This window comes from Eublepharis macularius, chromosome 17 (genome assembly GCF_028583425.1).
Source record: "Eublepharis macularius isolate TG4126 chromosome 17, MPM_Emac_v1.0, whole genome shotgun sequence".
Classification (NCBI taxonomy): Eukaryota; Metazoa; Chordata; class Lepidosauria; order Squamata; family Eublepharidae; genus Eublepharis; species Eublepharis macularius.
The window spans coordinates 5,432,731-5,454,212 of NC_072806.1; the positions used below are offsets into that span (position 1 = coordinate 5,432,731).

Sequence of the window (21,482 nt, forward strand, 5' to 3'; positions counted from 1 at the left end):
GGGTTAAATTATATGCCCTCCCATCCAATGTCACCTCCATCTCTCACATATCTTCCTGGTAAAAATGCTTTATAGATGGTGAAAGGTGAGCGTCCAAATTATGTGCTGCTATGCTTCTGATTTTTTATATTTATATAGATGTAGTATTTCTTTTTTTAAATGATGGTATGTAGCATTTTATGTTTTTTAACGGTAATAATAGTTAATTGTGCAATGCGTTTTTAAGTCTTGTTGTGATCCACCCTGAGCCCACTGGTGTGGAGAGGGCAGACTATAAATTGAATAAATTAAATTAAATGAATGTCATAGAGTCCACCTTCCAAAACAGCCCTTTTCTCCAGAGGAACTGATCTCTGTCACCTGGAGATCACTTGTAATTCTGAGAGATCTCCAGCCACCACCTGGAGGTTGGCAACCCTACTAAGGTGTGATGCTCTTCCCAGAGATCCTTCCCCTCCTCAAACCTTGCCCTTCCCAAGCTCCACCCCCAAATCTCCAGGGATTTCCCAACCTGATGTTGGTTGCTCACCCATGCCTGTGGCACACGATCACCTCATGGCAAGCAGGTGGTGGAACACTTTCTATCAAAATGTCCCGCCCTTCCTTCTAGGCCCCAAATGGCTTCCATGGGCACTGGCAAGCCCACAGCTTCATAGACTGCCCACTTTTGTAAATGTATCTGCAAGGCTGGTCTCTGAGCCTGATAGAGGCAACTCAGCGTAGTAAAATCCAGCCCAAAATAAGAAGTTGGATGCGGTTTAGAGTTATTGTTCTTTCTGCTGATCTAGACCCGGTTCATTACTGGGATTTATTTTTATGAACGGGCTTTTGATGACTGCTATAGTTTTTTTCAGGGGTCATTTCGGAGAAAAAGAGCTGGAGGAACTTATTAGCATAACTCATTAGCATAACTCATTAGCATATGACACACCCCCTGACATCACCTATTCTGGCTGTTTTGGACCCAGTCCTGGCCATTCAGGGCTGAAATTGGGCCCAAAATGGCAAAAAGCGGCTGAAAATGGCTGAAAAAGGGGCCCAAAATGGTCAGGATCGGGCCGCTGATGAGCGGGAGAGTGATCCACCACCTGTCAGAGGCCTGATCCAGGCTGTTTCAGCTCCAATCCAGGCCGAAACGGGCCCAAAATGGCCGAGAGTCAGGTGGGTGGGGCCATCTGTCATGTGACCTCTTTGAGGAACTACCCGAACTACGTTCTTGTGTGTTCCCCCTCGAAACGAGTCCTGGGTTTTTTAATGTCCTTTTAATTACTGCTGCTGTTGCACTTTATGCTGCTGTATTTTTTTTTTTTTTTTGCTTGTATTTTGTTCTAATGATTTTACTGATTTATGTTGCTAGTCATCTTGATAGGCAAGTTTACTCAGTGGAAAGGGAAGAGTATAAAGGTGGGGTGTGCTTAAACAAGAGAAATGAAAAATGAGAGGGATGGGAAAAGGAGAGGAAAATGGTGCGCGTGTGCCTCTGCCTTCTTCGCCTCCCTCTCTAGGCCTCCCCCTCCCCACCAGCCCCCCTGGGATTTCTCCCCATCCCTGCCTGAAAGGTGACAATTTCTCATTACCTGCCCTCTCCTCCCAATCCAAGACGAATGCCACTTCTATCATCCTAGAACAATACATTTCAAATAAGCATTAGGACAAAGCTTTTCCTTGACATGAATAAAAATTGATCGGGAGCCCATTACCTTGTATCCATTTCCCAGAGAGAGAAAAAAGCCTCAGGCAGGGAAGTAACATTTACATTTAGATGAAGGTGTTTTCTGCAAACGGATGGATAGATGGATGCCGGGCACTTGCCACTGTCTTCAGCAGTGGAATGCAAGGACATTGGGGGGGGGGGGGACAAGTTAGACAGAAGATCACACATACTCCACAAAAGGGTGGGGTACTCGAGGTGGAAAACCTAAATTGCACCTCAACAAACACACACTAATTAACAAGGGGATGCATTGTGCAAGTTCACCATTGCCAGCTCACCAAGATGAAATTAATGCTACACCGTGAAAGAGATAAATACGTACACAACACACATACACAACACACATAACAGAATCCAGCATTTCTTGAAGCACAACGTGGATTACTCTTAGCACAGATTTACAACACCTTTTATTTTAAAAAGTGTGTGTACACACAAAGACCTTTTTACACTTTCTTTGTAAGGATGAATTTACATCTGATCTTTGAGATATATGGGTTTTAATGTTTGCACTCTATTGTGTTATTGGGTTTTAATGTTTTTATTTCGATTTTAATATTGTATCACCTATTTTAATGTTTGTGTTTATATGATTTTAATAGTGTATTATGTGTATATGCTGTAAACCTCCTCAAGCAATAAACATGGTGGAAAGAGGTATATACGATAAATAAATAAATAAACCCTGTCTTTTTCCTCAGCAGAGAACTGAAGCAGCTTACATCATTCTTCCCTCGTCCACTGTATCCTTACTACACCCCTGTGAGGTAGGTTAGGCTGAGAGCGTGTGAGGCGGGATTGGCCCAAGGTCACCCAGCATGCGTCCATGGCAGAGAGGGATTCGAACTTGGGCCTCGTAAATCCTGGTCTGACACTAACCACACTGGCTCTTTGCACAAAGTAACATAAAACAAGGGTGTCTTTAGCCACATGTAGAAGTCAAAGGCAGTCCCTCACCGCAGGCCCAGGTAATGAATGACATATAACCAGCCCAAATTAGATTAAGGTTGCCAGTTCCAGATAGGGCTGCCGGATGGTTTCAACAAAAATACTGGACGCACTGGATAAAAATGTGTTGACCTACACACCACACACAATAAAAAAAAGAAAAATGCCCTGTCCCTTGAATAGAGGCTTGTGTGGAAAGAAGGGTTTCCTGGGTTTAAAATGGTTGCACAAAGCTAACAATAGGATAAGTCTTCTTTATACTGCTCTCTTGTATCTTCTCAAAAGCAAAACCATATTATGGTCTCCCGGGGACAAGTAATAAAATGTAAACCTATATTTAAGTACAAATTGAAAGAGGTTTGGTTTTCCTCAGGCAAGGAAGTCTTTTTTTGGGAAGAGATGGGGAGGGCTCTTGCTTTCTGTCCAAAAACTTGGGTTCCTGAAGGAGTTGTCCCATCCATCGCTCTTCTTCAGCTTCTCAGATCCAGGAAGAAGCTGAAGGACAATATTTCTCCCCTCACAGTAACAGAAAGAAGCTTCTAGATTTCATTGTGAGGCTCCTCACATTGTGTGTGTAAAGGACGCCTCTTCCGGCAGGCTTTCCTCCCCAACACAATCTCCTTTACAGGCCTGAGAGAGAAAATGGTGGCTTTAAAGAGCCAGTGTATTGGGAGGGAGGGCAGGCCTTGCTTAGCAACTGGTGGGAGATGGGGGTGGCAGGGACTTGAATCATTTCTGGCATGACTTGGAAGTGATGCCATCAAGCCAGGGGTGGGTGGACACTCTAGTATTTGCTCAAAACTCGATGGCAGGAGCCGAGGGTTCCCAGGTCTTTTCTGGCAACTGGTGGGAACAGAGGGTGCCTGGTACATACCAGTGCTCATTTCTTCGCACAGTTGCTTCCAGCCTGTGCACAATCATGTCACTTCTGGAAGTGATGTTGCGCTGGCTGCACGAGTGCTCCTGCACTTTGCACATGGCTGGTTGAGAATCAGCCTGTTTATTTTGTTCAGCTTATACCCGACCCTTCCCACAAGCAAGCTCAGGGCAGCTTCAGTTAAAAATACAATAAAATATTATACAAAAAATACAATAAAACATTAAAGAGTCCAGTAGTATCTTTAAGACTAACCAACTTTATTGTAGCATAAGCTTTCGAGAAACACAGCTCTCTTTGTCAGATGCATGCATCTAAGAGAGCTGTGGTTCTTGAAAGCTTATGCTACAATCAAGTTAGTTAGTCTTAAAAGTGCTACTGGACTCGTCTCTATTTTGCAACTACAGACTGACACAGCTAACTGCTCTGAATAAAAGGTGTAACCACATTGGTCCAAATAAGATGAAACAGTCCAGGCGCCACCGAGCAAATCAGGCTACTGCAAAGTCACCATAAACCACGGGCACTGCCATGATGTTTGGGGCCAAAACTGGCCCTGCACAAAGCCATGGGAGCACTCCTGCAGCCAAAGTGATGACGTCCCTTCTGAAAGTGATGCTGTGACACTCCACCAGAGCTTGCACACACCGCATGGTTGCCTGCCTGTGGCAGGCAATTGCTGGGCAGCTTGCCCCCTTCCGCCAATCACAAGGGGCCAAACCACCAGGAAATTGCCCATCACTGGCAGGGATTCCTACATAGCCTTTTCAAAATTTAAAATGGTTGCGCAGCAGGCAGAAATTCAAGACAAAGCCTTGAGGATAGCTTCCTGCCCAATGAACAAAGCAGCCCCGGTGTGGATGGGCTGGTTTAAAGGGCGAGAAACGCCTTATGCCTCTGTAAGAAGGGCGCCTGCTGACCTGCAGCACTGAGCCAAAGCAAGCCAAGGCAGAGACTGAACTTGGCACTCCCTGGTGGGGAGGCAGGAAGGGGGGAGGCTGGTGGGGAGCTGCCCCATTTGCACTGTGGACCAGCAGAGCAGAGTTCTGGTCAAGAATCCTCCAGTATCTTGGCAGCAGCAACAGCATTGGAGGAACTGTCAGCTTAACCTACCTCACAAGGTTGGTTTTGACAAATGAAGAACAGGAGAAAGGGCAGGACTGGTGCCGCTCTGTGACGAAGAGACAGCGGGTGGGATGAGTTTGCTCACCCACCGTCTGGCATTGTAAGAAATCCCAGAGTATCAGTCACAAGGACAGCACGTGACGCAGCAGCCAAGATGAACTCAGACTGGATCTCCTTGGGAATCCAGTGTGAAATGCCTTCAGGAGCATGACTGAAGAACGGAACATTATAAAAAATGTTATAAAGAATACCAAGTTCAAACCCGGGACTTCTTGAAGCCGTGCTCTCTTCTGGTTCTAGCACCTGCCATTTCCATTTCCATTATTAGTCTAATGAATAAAACTCTCTTTCAGGGCCAACACACAACTGGAGCTACCAGGAAAGGCATAGCTGGGCAGAACAAAATTTTTAGCTCAACATTTGCAGCCCAAAGCCCATTTTAATTGCTGATCTCCGGGAGGAGAAAGGCTGGTAAATTAACAAACCCTTTTTCTTTACACTCAGTTGTCAGAAATGGAAATAATGGAAATTCACTTTGTGATGCTAAAAGTGAGTATGTAAGCACACTTTTTAGGAGGAACCCCACACTTAATTACACTCAGGTACCAAACAGAATAGAAAAAGTGGCAAGTTAAATCATTTGATCAGACTGCTAATTTCATAGCCCTTTATAAGGTAATAAAAATTAAATGAATCAGTTTCTTTCCCAGCTCGTTCAAATCACAGAAACAACAGGGTCAACTCCCCCCCCCCCCTCGGCAAGATTGTTGGTTTCCCTTAACATTGCTGAGAAAATCAGCCACACTACCAAATGTAATGGCTTTTCCTGTTCACATGTTGATTCTGGCTAGGGATGGCAACTTCTCCCATAGCCTCAGTGCTTTAAAAGAACCATTTAATACACAATGGGCTTCCACAGACCTCTGTGACATAGGGCAGCATGTGTGCATGTTCACGGAAAAAACATCCTGTTTGAATTTTCCCACGGAACAATTCTCCACATGGCTAGCGCAAATTCTTCCTTGACATGTTGGGTTTCTACATACATGGAACATACACAGGAAAGCACAACAGTAACTCAAAATACACCAATAATGCAGGATAAGTTTAATTCTGCTAACTGTAGAACCTGGATTATTTATTTCCAAGCAAAGTAGAAAAACGTTCCAGGGGGGGCCAGAGGGGCCAGATGTTAACTCAAAGGTGTTGCAATACAGGAACCACCAATCCAAAGAAGGGCTCAGTAGCTGGAAGGGTAGAAGTGGTCTGGAGAGAGAAAGCAGTGGGGGGACGTCAGGTGTGACGAAGGAGTGAAAAGCAAGCGTCCGAGAGGGTTGGGAGCCTCTAAGAATGTCAGCAATGCATCTTCATGCTTGCCCCTCCACCATGAGGACTAAAAATTAACGGGGGGGGGGGGGGGAGATGTGACAAAATGCTCTTCGTCATCTGCAACAAACTGGTCTAAGTTACATTGAACAAAAAGCAATTTATTACATGTGATACGATTTGTAAGAATCTTGCAGGAAACTATCTTATTTGGGGATATGGCCACATTGATGGCATATGACACCATTGTTGAGCATGGGTTTTGACATCCTTAGGTACTTCTGTAGGACAGCTTGACAGCCACGGCGAAGCCTGCCTGCCCCCCGCCCCCCCCCCCCCGGAATTTCTGCTCAAGTTCTCATTTTAGTGAGAAATCATGGCTCACGCACCAGATCTGTCTGTCATGGTACCAGAAACTGCTTCACCATACTGTAGTAGCAGGAGTTGGAAGCCACAAAGCCATTCCCAGAATCTTACCCACCCGCCCTGCGCCCATTCCTGCTTGGGTGCCCATTAACACACGCATACCCCAGGCTTGGTAAATGAAATTCAACTGCTATAGTGTAGCTTGGTTTTTATTTATGTCCACAAATATTTCAAAAAAATTACAAAATACTCAAAATGGAGAGAACACAGAAGTCACGATTTCTGGGTTTTCTACTCTGTTTTACACTGTGTTATCCCATGGCAAACTACTCATATATACACTAAGCCTCAAGATATATATAAACGTAGCTGTCAGAATGTATATTCTGCTTTTTAAACGGCGCAGTGAAACTAGGTCAAAACCATGACGACACAGAACAAGAGACGGTTGGAAAGGAAAAAAACCCACAAAAAACAACAACAAAATGAATTTTAAAAATTCAAAGAATAAAAATAAGAATTCTGAAAAGGTAACCCCAAAAGCTCTGGGTGGTTCTAAATAGGGCATGGTGGCCTCAGAGACCAGGTGCACGTAACACTGTAGTTAATCATTAGATCCAAGAAATAAACAGCTTCTGGACTCCTCTGCCACCCCGGAATGATTCAAAATACTAACCATAAACATAAAAAAATCAGATTCCAAGAAGGAACCACAAAGTGCTACATGTAAAACTGAAAGGGAAAGGAGCAAGCTGACATTAACAGTACCATGGACTGCGGACATGTCTACAGTCATCTGTGCTAAACTGTCTCCCCCAAAGAACTGGGAGAATTGTAGTTCTGGGAAGGGACAGGAGATCTGTAAAGGTTCAGCGTCACCCTCACAAAGCTGCCGGCCCTCAGGTTTTCTTGAGAAGACGCTTTTGATCATACGGAAGTGCCTTAAAAGGCAACCAAGTATGACAATCTGTTGGGAATGCTCAGCCAAGTAAAGCTGGGAATTATGGATATCAACTTTCAAACAATGGTAGTAAATCGGAAATATACTGGACAAGCTTGAGAAGGTAAAGCTTTGAGGATCTTGTTTGCTGTGCTCTTGTCTGCCGAATTTAGCACCCTGCGCTCCTGAACCCAGCATTTTAGCTCTCAAGAGCACAGGTGAGAAAGCATATGTGCCTCTTCCTGGAAGAATCCCATCTGGAAATCATCTTATGTGAACTGTGCCATGGTCTGTCCTATCGAGGGGCAGGGACTGGCACAGTGTACCTGGGCGATGAGGTCAGATGAGCACTGGATGTGATGTGAGCACACCCTAATGTCATCACTTTTGAAAATGGGGTGAACCAGGCTGGCCTGGGTAATAGGGAGGGGACTAAAGAAATGCCGCACAGGCTGTATCTTACCACTAACCAGCCACTTGTGTCTTGGCATGAAAGCAAGCATTGGATTCCTAACAAGGAATGGAATTAGAATGAAAGACAACTCTGAATAATAGAGGTTAAAGAAGAAGTGGGAAGCCAAGCAAATAAACCACCTTTCTCTGACCCAAGGCAGAAGGAGACCGGAATTCTGCTAGGCAGGTTAAAAATGCACCCTGCCCTGTGTCTTTGGAGATAGCCAACAATTAGCTACAGGGTTCTCTGATGTGGCACAATGATGCTCTCTGAAAGACCACCATGGATAACAGTCTTCGCAGCAAATGGTAACAGCCCTCCGGAAGAGGAAGAAAAAGAAAGAAAATGTTACAGTGAATGCAACAAATGGGGAAAAAATGTAACTGGCCACACACACGTCACAGACTTCGGTGCCATCTGCCCTTGTATCTAAAGTCATAGCTTGAGAGGGACGGAAAGGGGTTTTATATCATTGTCACCTCTTTGTCTTGAAAGTTGTCTACCGGTTTTATGGCTGCCCTCACTGCACAAGAAGAGTGCCGCAGGGCAATTTCCATCTTAAACTTGGGGGGGGGGGGGAACCTTAAGGCACAATCTTCCAGGAAGTTTTCCTCTGAAAACAGGCACTATAAAAGAGTGCACACACATTCAGTTGTTGTTGATTTCCATGAGTCTTGTGCTGGTTAACTTCCTGGCAGTTTATGCTCTTGGGGTTAAGTCCAGGCGCTACCTAACCCCAGTGGTCCACTGTACTGGATGTATCAGCAAAGTTTTGCCGACATGCATCCCTATCAAAAGGAAACCCGGGACAATCAAGATCTCACGTTTTGAATAAGTGCAATTTAAGCTTGGCCACCATGAAGGCTCACAGCTCTCTGACAGCCCCTTTGCCCCACTCCCCAAACATGCTCAAAGGCCTGGAATGACAAGATCTAATCCAGCACATCTAGAAAATAAATTATTTTTCAAGTGGTTTGGTGTGTATTGTTGCATTGTATCAGTACAAGTCTGTGTTTAGATTCAGCAGCTCTGGTGCCTCGTGCGGGGGCTCCGATACTCACACGGAGCTCCAAGCACACAGATTCTTTCCAAAGAGTGGGGCATGCTCCATGTGTGCAGAAAAGAACAAAGAAGCTCCTCTTTACAAGGAACTTCTTGCGGGATCTGTGGCCAGAAGTCTAGAAGACGGAATGAAAACTTAAGCCTTTTTTAAAAGAAAAATGTTAGTGCAAGGGTGTGGCACACATTTTACAAGATAAAAGTTTCAGGCTAATGCTACATTAATAAAGGAAGAGGCGAATTTTGAAGCTGTTCTGGGAACGTACAACATTCCAGAATTTTGCAAGAAACTCATTCTTTGAATGAACTGCAACACGGACAAATTCTGTTCGCTTCAAAAAACTCCTGCACCTGCGGGGCATGCTGAAAGAAGGCTCCAGTGCAGGTATTATTTTTGCCTTCAACAATTTATCCCCAAATGTAGAACGTGTAATGCATTTACCTGCTGAGCAACTGAATTATGACAAAACCAATTTCTAAGACAGAAGGCCGTTATGATGATCGTGGAACAAAGGAATTAAATTAAAAATCACACACAAACACACATACAAGAGAAAATGGTAGTTCTGTAACATTATCCCTGCAACTCCCTTTAATGTTTACATTGCTACCAAACCATAAAATCAAGCTTCTGCCCATTTTGAAATTACTGACATCCCCCCAACGTCTCCCTTTAACTAAAGGGATAATTATATATATTCCTCTTATATTAAAAAATCAACTCTGTATTCTTGTCAACACCAGGTAAGAAGTAACGATTTTATGATGTTACTGGAGGAAAAAGAAAGGGGGGGGGGGAATCAGGATTTTGTGAAGGTTATAATAATAATTTTTAGCCCCTAACCCGAAAAATTATTTACAGACTTATAAAGCCATGCTGCAAAGCTCTCTTTAAAATTATGAAGTTTTCCTACAATGTATTAAAATAAAAGTAGATTTCTTTTAAAATTCTTGTTTATAGCACTTGGATTTTCAGAGGTTGTTTATGCCACTTACTTGTAATTCTTGTTTTTTTTCTCTTTTCTTAAAGTATATATATATCTATATATAAATTGAGTGTATTTTTATGCACAGTGGCTTGCATTATGTTGTGAACCTGATTCTAGCACCTACTCAAAACAAAAACAAACACAAAATTAAAAAAAAAAAAACCGAACCCAACACCCCCACCCCCCAGATTGCCCAGGGAACGTCTCTGAATATTTCCTCAGGTCCTGTGTGTTTTCCAACAGGCTTAACAGGTTTTTATCATGCAAGGAGACCCCCCCACCCCTCCCCAAACCGGTCTTGCGAAATCTTCTCTACAAATGAACCCTATAATATATGCATTGACGCAAGTCTCTAGCAGTTGGGCTTTTCATTTTTAAACAGAGAAAGGTGTCTTCCGAAGATTGGTTCTCTCACATTCTGCAGTTCTGGGACGCACTTCCATATCGCCTTTTTCCCAAGGATGGGGCTCCTCCGCAGCTGGCCTTACAAATAAATAATTTATTACAACTGCTTGTCGCCTTCTTTCTTCAGCCGACTAGAAGGAGGAGGAAGAAGGAAAAACAAAAAGAGCTTAATGCTGCTTGGATTGGGAATGCTTCTCCATCAGCATCCCACGGATGTCTGTAGATCGCTACCCTCTCCTCAGAGTTCTGCGGAATAACTAAAGACGGCAGCAGCACAGAGGGCACTCCCCGCTCCACACTACCCTCCCTCTAAGAAACGAAAGAGGCGAGAGGAGGTGAGGAAAAGACTTCTCCACCAGGAGAAGCATGGCAGGGACAACAGAAATGCAGAGAGATGAACACTCTGGATTGGCTGGGCCTGGGATCGACACTGTGTGCCTAGGCCTTCTGTCTTTGCTTCCCCAACAGGCCAGTCCATGCCTCCAGTGCACGCAGCTCACTACCAACTCATGTTCAGGGTGTGGATTAGGGGGATACAGCTGCCCACGGCCTTCCTGACCATCCTTCCCCTTCACACAGACCTGGGACTTGGCATGCTTCAAAAGGTCATGAGCATGGACTGAGCTGCCTAACCCTTATGAGATCAGGAAGAAGGAAAAAACAACCCCAGCTTTGCACAGACCACACTAGAGCACACTCCGCAAGGGGAGCACCTGCTCCTCCACTGGACTTGCAAACAAACGGGGATGACAAGGCACGAGCTCAGCTGTGCAAGGAGCACTCCCTTGGCAAGAGCACGTTCCTTCACCTGCTTCAGCTTCCAGAATCTGCCTCTCCAGTTTGCCAAGTCAGGCGTCACCATGACAATGTGTGCTTAAAGGGACAGGCATTACAGAGTTTCTCCTTGACCACCGAAGAGAGCCCCCCCCTTACCTGTAATAGTCTTCTTGACTGGGAAGGTGTCCCCCATGCATGTGGGGATGTCCGTGTAGCCACTGCTGCTCCATAGCTAGTCTCTGAAGTTCTGCTGACTGGGCATGCATGGCCTGTAATTGATGGGCAGCTGACATTGGAGGGGGGATGGCACCGGGCAGGTCACGGGGGTAGGGGGTACCTGCAAGAGAAAAAGCAACTCAGGGTGCTGATAGGGCTGGTGGCCCTGGCAAGGCACCTGTGGCATTGCTTGATCATGGCTGGGGGGATCTCATCCTGGGATAGCGACCACTGAACTCACTTGTGGGGTTCATTTGTTTATGGAGAGAAGAGAGTTAACCAACCTCTCTAAATCCTTGATTGTGTAAAGAAGGCCAGAGAAGATGATGGAGACTCTGAGAAGTGAATTTATCACCTTAGGGAACTCCCATCCTCAAGATATAGTGACTGCCATCAGCTTAGAGGGCTTAAAAAGGATTCAGCAAATTACTGGGCAAAGAAGATGCATCAAGAGCTACCTAAATAAAGCCTACGGCTCTCTGTGCCGGGCATTTCTCTTTTCGGGCTGTATGGCTGAGTTGCTTCCTTTTCCTCTCTCCTTGTTCGCTCGGATTAGCTGAAATCTGTGCTTGTTTTTAGGCTATTCACAGGTTTTTGTTATTACTTTTTACCAATGTGCTGCTTTTCAGACTGCTGAATTCTCATTTTCGCGTTAACTGCTTCATTGTTTCTATGTTGTATGCAGTCCTAGGAACCTCAAGTGATGAGGTCAATCAATAGGGGAAGGTTGGCGCTGCCAGCTCAGAGGCATTTGGCTGGCTCATGCCTGAATCACGAACGTCAGCAAGATGAGCCAGCGACACAACATTCACTCACCGAAGACTGGATGCCGGAGCATTTCATGTTCGTGCGGTGGCTGCCCTAGCAATGGGTTTGGGATGGTACCAGGTGGGTATGGGAAGCGTGCCAAGTGGGGTCCAGCTGCCAAGGGATCCACAAGGGGATGAACAGGTCCAGCTGAGCCTGGGGGACGGGGAGCAGGAGGGGAAAGAAGGAAAGCAAAACACACAAAACTTACCACTTATTAGAAAAACCTCACACTGTTAAGCACAATCAGTGCTCGCACAACCCCCAGGATCAACTAGTGATACGCATTAACTAGTAATAATAATAATCTGGAGTCTATGAAGCCCACCACTCTCTCTGGAGCATCCGAAAATGGCATCTGGTTGCCAACAGTGAAATAAAAAAGTACGCGTGTATGTGTAAAGTGCAGCCGACTTCGAGGCAAGAGACTTCAGAGGTGGTTCGCTGTGCCTGCCCCTGCATAGCTAGCCTGGATTTCCATGGTGGCCTCCCATCCATGTAATAACCCGGGTTGCCCCTGCCTAGCTTCTGAGATCTGACAAGATCAGGATAGCCTGGCCATCCAGGTGCGTGCACGCGTGTGTGCGTGCGTGCGTGCACGTGTGTGTGTGTGTGTGTGGGGTGAGAAACAGCTACAGATTTTTTCCCACTGATAAGGAAAGTGGAAAGTGTGCAGAAGAACCTGTGTATCAATCTGACATTAATTCATTCACTTGGTTTCTACCTCCTGCTTCTTAGACACACCCTCAAAATTAGCCACAATACAAAATTAGCTTAACATTCATCATGACGAAAGGTTTAAAAATAAATTCAACTGCATCACAAAATCAAAGACCTGCCTGAGACTCTCACAGGAGGGGAAAGAGTATCTCCAAGAGGACAGCTTTGTTTTTTAAAAACCTGGTTTCTTAAAACCAGCTAGTCGAGGGGCCCCACGGATTTCTGCAGAGGTGAGGTGCTATTCCCCAAATGGCTGCGGTCTTTATGGCCAAGAGCTGTACGTCTGGCAATGGCAGGCAAAAGCACTCCTTGGATGATGACGAAGGATAAACATGTGACCTAAGAAACGAGGTGGCCATCTGAATAACCAGGAGTGCATCTGGAAATGCTCCCAGAAGTCAAAAGGTTAAGAACCAGTGTGAATGTGGCATGCTGGGCTGCCCCCAGTTAGGAGCCTGGCCACTGCATTCTTGAGCAACTGTCTCTTCCAGCCACCCAAGGCAGCCCCATAGAACATGACGGCAATCTGAACAGGAGTTTGTCAGTCTTGAGTGACAGCCGACAGAGCTCTACGTCTTGCAGGAAGGACTAGGGGCTGTAAGCTTCAAGACAGACCCCCCCCAAATACTACTTCACACAATGAACAGCTGATGTTTCCACCTGGCTTTAGGTGACCTCATGGAGGGACAGGTCTATCCAAAAAGCAACAACTACAGCAAAAGCTAATTGGAAGCTCCATGCTCCTAGGCAGCGTACCTTTGAATACTGGTTGTTAGGAGCACAGGTGAACATTGGAACATTTCATCCTTTGGCCTGACCCAGAAGGGCTTTTCTTATATTCTTATGGCAGGGCATGGCTTTATGTTCCAAGCAAAGCTGATAAAAAAATCCTGCATATCCACATAGCTGCCCAAAGAATAAAAACACCAAAGCTCAGAAATGGGGTTCTCCCCCCACCCCCCAACCTGCTCCTTCAGGCACAGCACAACCTTATCTGGGACAAGTTTTCCATCTGCTCCCAGATGGACGGGCCCACTAGCCACCAACACCAACTCCTCCCAAACCTCACACACTCCAGCTGGTCACCAGGAGTGGACTAAGGGTCCCTGGGAAATAGCATCGCATCCCAGAGACTGAGCACCAAAGAAAAATGCCAGAAAGGGAAGAGAAGCCAGGCCCTCACCGGTGGCATGATGCGCTTATAGTGTTTGATTAGGTTCTGGGGACCAGGGTATAAAAAACTCACTGGATGTGCCACCTCGAGCTCCTTGGATGACGAGTGGGACAAAAACAAAGCAGGCAGCTGGAGCACAAGCTCTTAATTCGGTGGGTTGGATCTCAATGTTCTTGGGACTCGCTCTCTCACGCTGATCTCGCTGACGGCTGCTTCCTTGAGGCAGTCAGAAAATGGCTAGGTCACTCTGGCCCCAATTGCCATCTCGCGGCTGATGGCAAGCCAGAGCTGTACGCGGACGTTTCACTTAGGACTCTGCAACTGGAGCCTCTGGATGTCGGAGCGCCCTCCCGCCCGGATTCTGCAGCTAGGCACGGGTTTCATACATGCTGCCCCTCGCTAGTCCTGGTGCATAATTTCCCCAACTTCGGCCACTTATTGCTCTCTGTAACACACTCTGTAGCACTCCCTCTTTTGAAAGTGGTTCTACTCCAACATACAGGTCATCTACACAACACAAAACAAATTGGTCCTCTGGAGGTTTTCGACCGAGTTTGTCTCATCTGCACTGCAAATCAGTTTGAACAATGCTTTAACTCCTTGCTCTCTATAGCTCTGCAACACCCTGTGAAAACTCAGATCTAGACCATGGAGACCTGGGTTCAAATCTCCACTGAGTCTCGTCATCAGTGGATTAGCCCCAGCCGCAGTTTGGGGGCGATCCTTTGAGCAAGAGGTTCAGGGGATTCCATATTTCATTTCTGCCCAGAGAAAAACACAAACGAAAAAGAGAGTGCACTCCCTTTATTTAAGTTTTAACTGTTCACCCCACTGAGGAGCAAAAGCCATATCCATAGTTCTTCCCTGCACCATTTTATCTACACAACAATTTTTTGAGGCTAACAGTGTGTGATGCTGGATGAGAGTTGGGTAGATACCATGGACAGCTAAAAAGACCAATAAGTGGGTACTAGATCAAATCAAGCCTGAATCCTCCCTAGAAGCTAAAATGACAAAACTGAGGCTATCGTACTTTGGTCACATCATGGAAAGACAAGATTCTCTGGAGAAGTCAATAACACTGGGAAAAGTGGAAGGCGGTAGGAAAAGAGGAAGACCTAAACGAGATGGCTGGACTCAATCAAAGAAGCCACAGTTTGCAGGATCTGAGCAAGTCTGTTAATGACAGGATGTCTTGGAGGTCTTTCATTCATAGGGTTGCCATAGGTCGGAGGCGATTTGACGGCACATCACACACACAACAGCGTGTGACCGGCCCAGCTTGCTTCAGAGCTGAATGCAGATCTCAATGCAGGTGCCCTCACCCCAATTCTAGTCTGAGGCTCTGACTACTACTGTATTCTGGACCAGACAGGGTTGTTTGTTCCTTTGCAGCCGCATAACCACAACCAGCCATTGAACTGGGGCAGGAGTTAGCAAGGTAAAGGCTGCTGCTTCCAGACAGAGGGGAGCCTCCAGCTGATCCCATTTCCAAAAAGGGAATGCAGCTAGCAAGCCTGTAGATCAAGATGGGTAGCAGGAGAAAAGAGCCAAATTTGTGGGAAGGGTATGAGCTTTTGTGAGTCGCGAAAGCTCTGAAGAAGAGAGCTGTGGCTCACGAAAGCTACCACAAGTTTTGTTAGTCTTATAGGTGCTACTGGACTCGCGCTCTTTTCTACTGGCAAGCCTATGTAGTTTTGAATCATACCCACTTGGCAAACAATATATACACTGGCAGGCAAGGAGCACAAAGGCCAGCAGACGGACTGCTATAGGACCCAAAGCACCCTTCTGTTACTGTGCAGGTGAGAGGGGAAACAGTCCACAGGTATGTGCATCAGTGATGAAGATGGCAAGACTCAGATTTCCATGGGCCACGCAAGGCTTCGGAGAGGCATGGTCTCTCAGCCAGAATCTGTGCAACTGCTAAGCAAAAAGCCAGGGAGACGCTGCGAGCCATGCCTGTCACGATGACGATAACATCATCACGCTTGGGAAAGGGTCACGATTTGTATCTTTGCGCAGACGAAGAGCTTAAACTGAGAGGAAGTAATGTTGCGAGATCACCTGCTGAGTCGGTGGCAGGGATTTGAATCCAGATCCAAGTCCAACATTTTAACGTCCTGCCAGTTGCTGACATGCCTTCCACAGGACCAAGAAGGACCACCTGCTACAGAGGCAGGATTACTGGGTGGTACTGATTCACTCCCCGACAAAACTTCTCTGTGGGTGGGCTTTTCTTAGATTCTGGGTGGGGGACAAAATTTAGTATGAACATGGCCCAATATCTTAAAACTTTAGATTTCCCCCCTCACAGGAGGGCTTTCGCACTGGCTAGATGTAATGTCATGCCACCAACGATTTTGGAAGGGAGATACAAAAAGATTGCATACCCTGAGAGGATCTGCCCCTGCCCTCTAGCTGAGATGGAAACTATGGGACACGTCCTTTTACGATGTCCCCTCTATAAAGAAATTCGAGTCAAGACAATTCTTCCTCTTAGGGAAAGATCTGCTATAGTGACAGACTGTGTATGCTGAGATAAACTACCGACAGATGAAACTCCACCTATTACTAAGGCAACAGCCAAATTTTGTGCAAAGGCAATTAAACTGTGCAATACATTCCAGTCAGGTGCACTTGAGCTCCGATCCAGATCATATAAGAAGGCTATCCTATTGTTGCTGTTTTTAGGTCTCTATTTCCAAATTTTAACATGTCTCGGTAGGATGCTATTTGATATTTTATACTTAATTTAACTTATATGATGTTATTTTAATCAGGTATTTTAACGTCTATATTTGTACCCTTTTAACTGAAGACTCTTTTAACTTGTATACTGTTTATCTAATAATGAAATGTTTTGTTTTATACATTCAAATCTGGTCATGGACCGTAAATAAAATGAAACTGAAACAGACCCTGGGTAGCTGCTGCATTTAGGAGTCCAGAAAGAGACTCCCTTCCTAAGCCAAACACCCCAGAGGGTGGCCGGGGTGAGTGTTTGCCAAGGGTCCATGGGCCCACTTCTCCAGCATCCGTGCCATTATTATTTCGTTTTCAAGATCCCAGAAAGATCTGTGGCAGCATGTGAAGAGTTCTCTGTCTGGACATCCCCACTGGTTCCAGGCCGAGAGGAAGCCTTGCCCAAGAGCTGCCAAACTCCACAAATCTGCACTGTGTCAAGAGAATGTGCTCCCTCAACATGGATGAGGCGCTCTCGAATCGCCAGCTTACACCATCGGAAGCCAGAGGTTCAGCTGCATCTGCTCTACCTAAATTAGAATGCGTTGAAGACTGGGTGGCAGGAACTGCTTGTGAAATGGTCTCGTCTTTGGGGATTATGGCTGGACTGGATGGCCGTTGAGTCTGTACTGAGAACAATTTTTTCTCCCACAGGCTCAAAAATCCCTGTGATTTATGTAAAGGTAACGGGAGTAATATGACCAACGGCTTCCCAAATGGAGATGCAAGCCATCCAGGGTTTAAAAAGCACAAAGCAAAATGCAAAGTGTGATGTATCAACACTAGCCTCTCTGCTATCCCCTTGGGGTTATTTTATTTCTTAACCACAGAATCACTTGGTTCCTCTGAGCCACAGAGAATCCTATTCCTGTGGCCGTTCTTGCTATTTCTTTCCTCGCCCAGAAAGCAGAGACTCCCACCTATTTTTAAACGCAGCCTTTTCAGGATTCACTTTGTTCTCTCTGCTTGCACAAAAAGTACAGCCGCACTCTGATACGTTAATGGGACGGCACACTCTGTCCCAGGGAACAGGCTTTTGTTCCTGACCTTGCTATGCGCACGCATGCGCACCCTCCCTGGCAGGGTGATTTGGTGCCTCAATTAACTCCAACACTGTCAATACAGCAGCAAAAGAAAAGCAGACAACCTTCTGCAGATTACCCGTCTCGTCCTGAAAGCTGACGTGATGTGGCACAGAATACAGAACCAGCACACTCATCGCCCTCTCTCTCTTTACCCACAAAGTGGTGGGCATTTGTAAGGGAATGTTTAAATGCAGCTGATGAGAAAAGGCTCTTGCACAAATAAAAGCAAACCTATCACTGAACGTGGTATAGGAAAAGAGTGGAGAGAGGGCCAAACTGGCAGAGGCTGGAAGACCTGCACTTTCTCAGAGTTATTACAGGGGCAACTAAAGCTGGGAAGGCCCTGTCCAGGATGAGGGGGCCATGGCACAAGGGAGAGGTTTAACCCACTCTTCCACCCTGCTTCTCTCACCCAATCAAAACCAAACTCCCTTGAACAGTCAGTCCTAGAAAGGGGTGGTGGTGGGGGGGGAGGCCGTCATCCTCTCTCGGCCCGTTTCTCTTGCAGGGCTAACAAGAGCTGCAGGGGTGGTGTAATTTCTGATTGGCAAAATTGTGGGTTTGTGTGTATGGAGGTGATCTGAACCACACACACAGAGTTCACCTTCAAAACCACCACAAAGCAAAGGGAGGGTCAGTGTGGCAGAATGACTGGAGAGTCCCATATTCCACCCATTCAACAAGGGCCAATGGGGGACCACGAGGGACGACCAAGGAGTGGTGTAGAGCGGTAATGGAGGCACAACCAGGATACCAAAAGCTACCTTAGCCCATTGCCTAAGGGGTACACATGCATGTCTTTCTGCTGCACTAGAAAGCCAGAAGCAGCCGCTGAGTCAAAGAAGAGCAGATGCTGGTTGGAAACGCAGAGATACTGGAGGATGTTGCAGTCCTCACTTTTGATGGGGCTCGGATGATCCTTGCCTAGAGGTTACGACGGATCCAGCATTGCTGCTGGAGAAGCAAGTTAATGCAGCTGCAAAAAAGACCTTCTTCAAACCCAGTTTAGCCCAGAAGATAGTCCCCTACCATGGCACTGCCGATCTGGCCACCTAGATCCATGCCACAGTAACATCAAGACTAGCCTACTGTAATGCCCTCTATATTGGTCTTTCCTCAAAGTCAATTCGGGTGACTCCAGCTGGTGCAAAACACTGCAGCTTTATTATTGACAGGAGCAACGACAAGCATGCATATTCTTCCCATTCTGCAATCACCCCACTGGCTTTCCATCAGTTACCAGGCTCAATTCAAGGTTGTGGCTATGACATACAAAGCCTTCGTGGCCTTGGCCCCTCGTATCTGCAGGACCGCCTCTCCCCCTATGCCCCACCATAGCAGCCTGTACATGTGTATTCTCTGTGGTGAACCCCCTATTACGGAATGGCCTGACTAAAGAGATTAGTAAAGCTCCCACACTTCTGGTTCTGTAAACTATGCAACACTGAATTATTCAGGATGACTTTTTTACACAAGTGATAATACTGCGCTGTAAGGAAACGGTTCAGAGAGATGCACTGTAAAGGGACAGAGATTGTATACTATACTACTGCCTGTTGATGCAAGTATACTCCTACTGGATAGTTCCACATTATATTTCATGTTAATTTGCTTATGTTTTGTTTCAGTGTTGTATTCAGCTCTGAATTGGATTTCTGCTTGTTTTCAAATTTTTGCAATCTTTAGTCTACTGTATAATTTACTGAACGTTTATTGAATGTCCCAGGCATTGATTGTATTGACCTATCCTGTGTAATCTGCCTCAAGTCTCGGTGAGAAAAGCAACCTATAAATAACAAATAACCGATAACAAAATAAAAATTAAAATAACAGTTTGTTCTGCTAATTTTGCTTGCACGGGTAGGGCCAACCCAACCGCAAGTAAGGCTGCATGGGCAGCCCCGGCTCACCTTGATGGAGCGGGTCTTGCTGGTGGAGGTGGAGGTGCGAGTGTATGTGTGAATGTTGGTGATGATGCGGCGTCACGTTGAACATCTGGAGCCTGGCCAAGGGATCGTTGGTGAGCGAGGCCATCCGCTCCGCGTGTATCCTTTCGGCAGCCAGTCTGTCAGGGTAGCTCATTTCAGGCCGCAACTGGGGGCCTGCCAGAGCAAGTCTCTCCCGTTCCAGAGGGTTCAACCCCGGATGGAAAGAAGCGAACGGATGAGGGCCTGCCGTGGGGGGAATGGTGAGGGCGCCGTGTCGGGCAAAGTGCTCCATGGGGTTGGTGGCAGGGTGCAACGCATCGAGTTCTGGAGGCTTCACCTCGAAGCCCGGCTTCATCCTCTCGCGCAGCTCCCGCTCTCGGATCTCTCGCTCCCGGATCTCCCGTTCGCGTAGCTCCCGTTCCCGGATGGTGGGGTCCACATTGTAAAGGCCAGGCATGTGGTAGGCCAGAAGTGGGTCAGTGGGGTTGAGGGGAACGAAGAAGGGATGGTTGCGATTTGTGGGGGACATGACATGGGGGCGCGCGTATTCGCTGAGAGTCCGTAGTGCTGGCGTGTCTGGCCCAATGTACGGGGGAACTGCAGCAATAGTGGTGGGAGGTGGTTCAAACGAAGGCCTCATGTGAGTTGGCCCACTCAGCTGGGAATCCCCGAGACGCCCTTCATGGGAGGAGCTGGATGCTTTCTGCTGTACAGAAAAGGGGTAAAAAAGAGAGTATTAGTGCCAGAACCAAATGGCTTGAGGAAAATTACACAGGTGGATTTTCACTGCAGTTCAGAACACAGCAAACAGACTACATTTGGCAATCTTGCTAAGTGAGAAGCACTTCAGATGCCTTGATGCACCCAAAAGGAACCAGGGGCTCTCTCTGCTAGCACTTCCACCCACAAGTCTTTGTCTGGAAAGTGCCAAAGCTTCTAGACATAGGCACACAGAAGATCAGAGAGGGGCAACTAAGTATGAGCTGCTGTTAATTACAATACAGAAAAGATGTTGGAGTAAATTGTCCAAAACAGAGGTCAAGTGGTGTCAAGAGACCACAACAAGGTTTTTAAAAACGGGGAGTAGAAGTCTGGAATCGTTTTGGCCCTAATGGAAGTAATGCTTGGAGAATTCACAAGCAGTATTTCCATCATGAAGCTAATGATGCTCTCCAACCAAACAGGCCACCAACTCAAGTCCTCCTTTCTTTGCCATTAAACATTCCTTGAACTTGGGTGTTAGGGTGTTGACAACCCCACACTCCTCGTTTGGAAGCAAACTTTAGCATGCAGCAGAGGTTTGCAAGCTAGCAAGGGAAAACACAGGAACTTAACACATCCCTCTAAAAGCCCCAACAGAGCAGTGAAGTCCCAACACTGCCACTTGAAAACACCTGCTGATCACATGCAGTCAGTGTCTGTGTTTAGGTTGGAACCCGCCTGGATCACCCCCTTGCCGTGACAGAACAGACAAACCTACCGCCGCTCTTTCTGCTTCTCTCTCACGCTCACGCTCTCTCTCCCTCTCCTTTTCTTTCTCTTTCTCCCGTTCCCTCTCTTCTCTTGCCTTCTGCTCTGCCTCCCTCTTAGCCTTCTCGATGGCCTCCTCTCGCTTCTTTGCCAGTTTGGAACCTGCTAGTGGCATGAAATACAGGTCTGTTCTTGCACATGAGTTGTAGCCACGATCCAGGTGCTTGTAAAACCTGGAAAGAAAGAAAGAAAGAAAGAAAGAAAGAAAGAAAGAAAGAAAGAAAGAAAGAAAGAAAGAAAGAAAGAAAGAAAGAAAGAAAGAAAGAAAGAAAGGGTTAATGCTTGAGAAGGAGCCCA

The 21,482-nt window shown here is 46.4% G+C and overlaps 1 protein-coding gene across 7 annotated transcripts in view; it reads right to left on the bottom strand.

Annotated features, from left to right (window-relative positions):
* Positions 1 to 6,549: 6,549 nt before the first annotated feature.
* Positions 6,550 to 21,482, bottom strand: part of RERE (arginine-glutamic acid dipeptide repeats) — a 349,852-nt gene continuing 334,919 nt past the window's right edge. For 5 of the 7 annotated variants that reach the window (XM_055001170.1, XM_055001171.1, XM_055001168.1 and 2 more), the window contains 5 exons: positions 21,136 to 21,358; positions 19,638 to 20,361; positions 12,013 to 12,159; positions 11,137 to 11,317; positions 6,550 to 10,334 (listed from right to left, as the gene is read on the bottom strand). In XM_055001170.1, the coding sequence (XP_054857145.1) occupies positions 10,301 to 10,334; positions 11,137 to 11,317; positions 12,013 to 12,159; positions 19,638 to 20,361; positions 21,136 to 21,358 (1,309 nt within the window). In that variant the 3' untranslated portion in view covers positions 6,550 to 10,300. The remainder of the gene's footprint in view (positions 10,335 to 11,136; positions 11,318 to 12,012; positions 12,160 to 19,637; positions 20,362 to 21,135; positions 21,359 to 21,482) is intronic. The other 2 variants (XM_055001173.1, XM_055001172.1) reach the window with 1 other exon arrangement.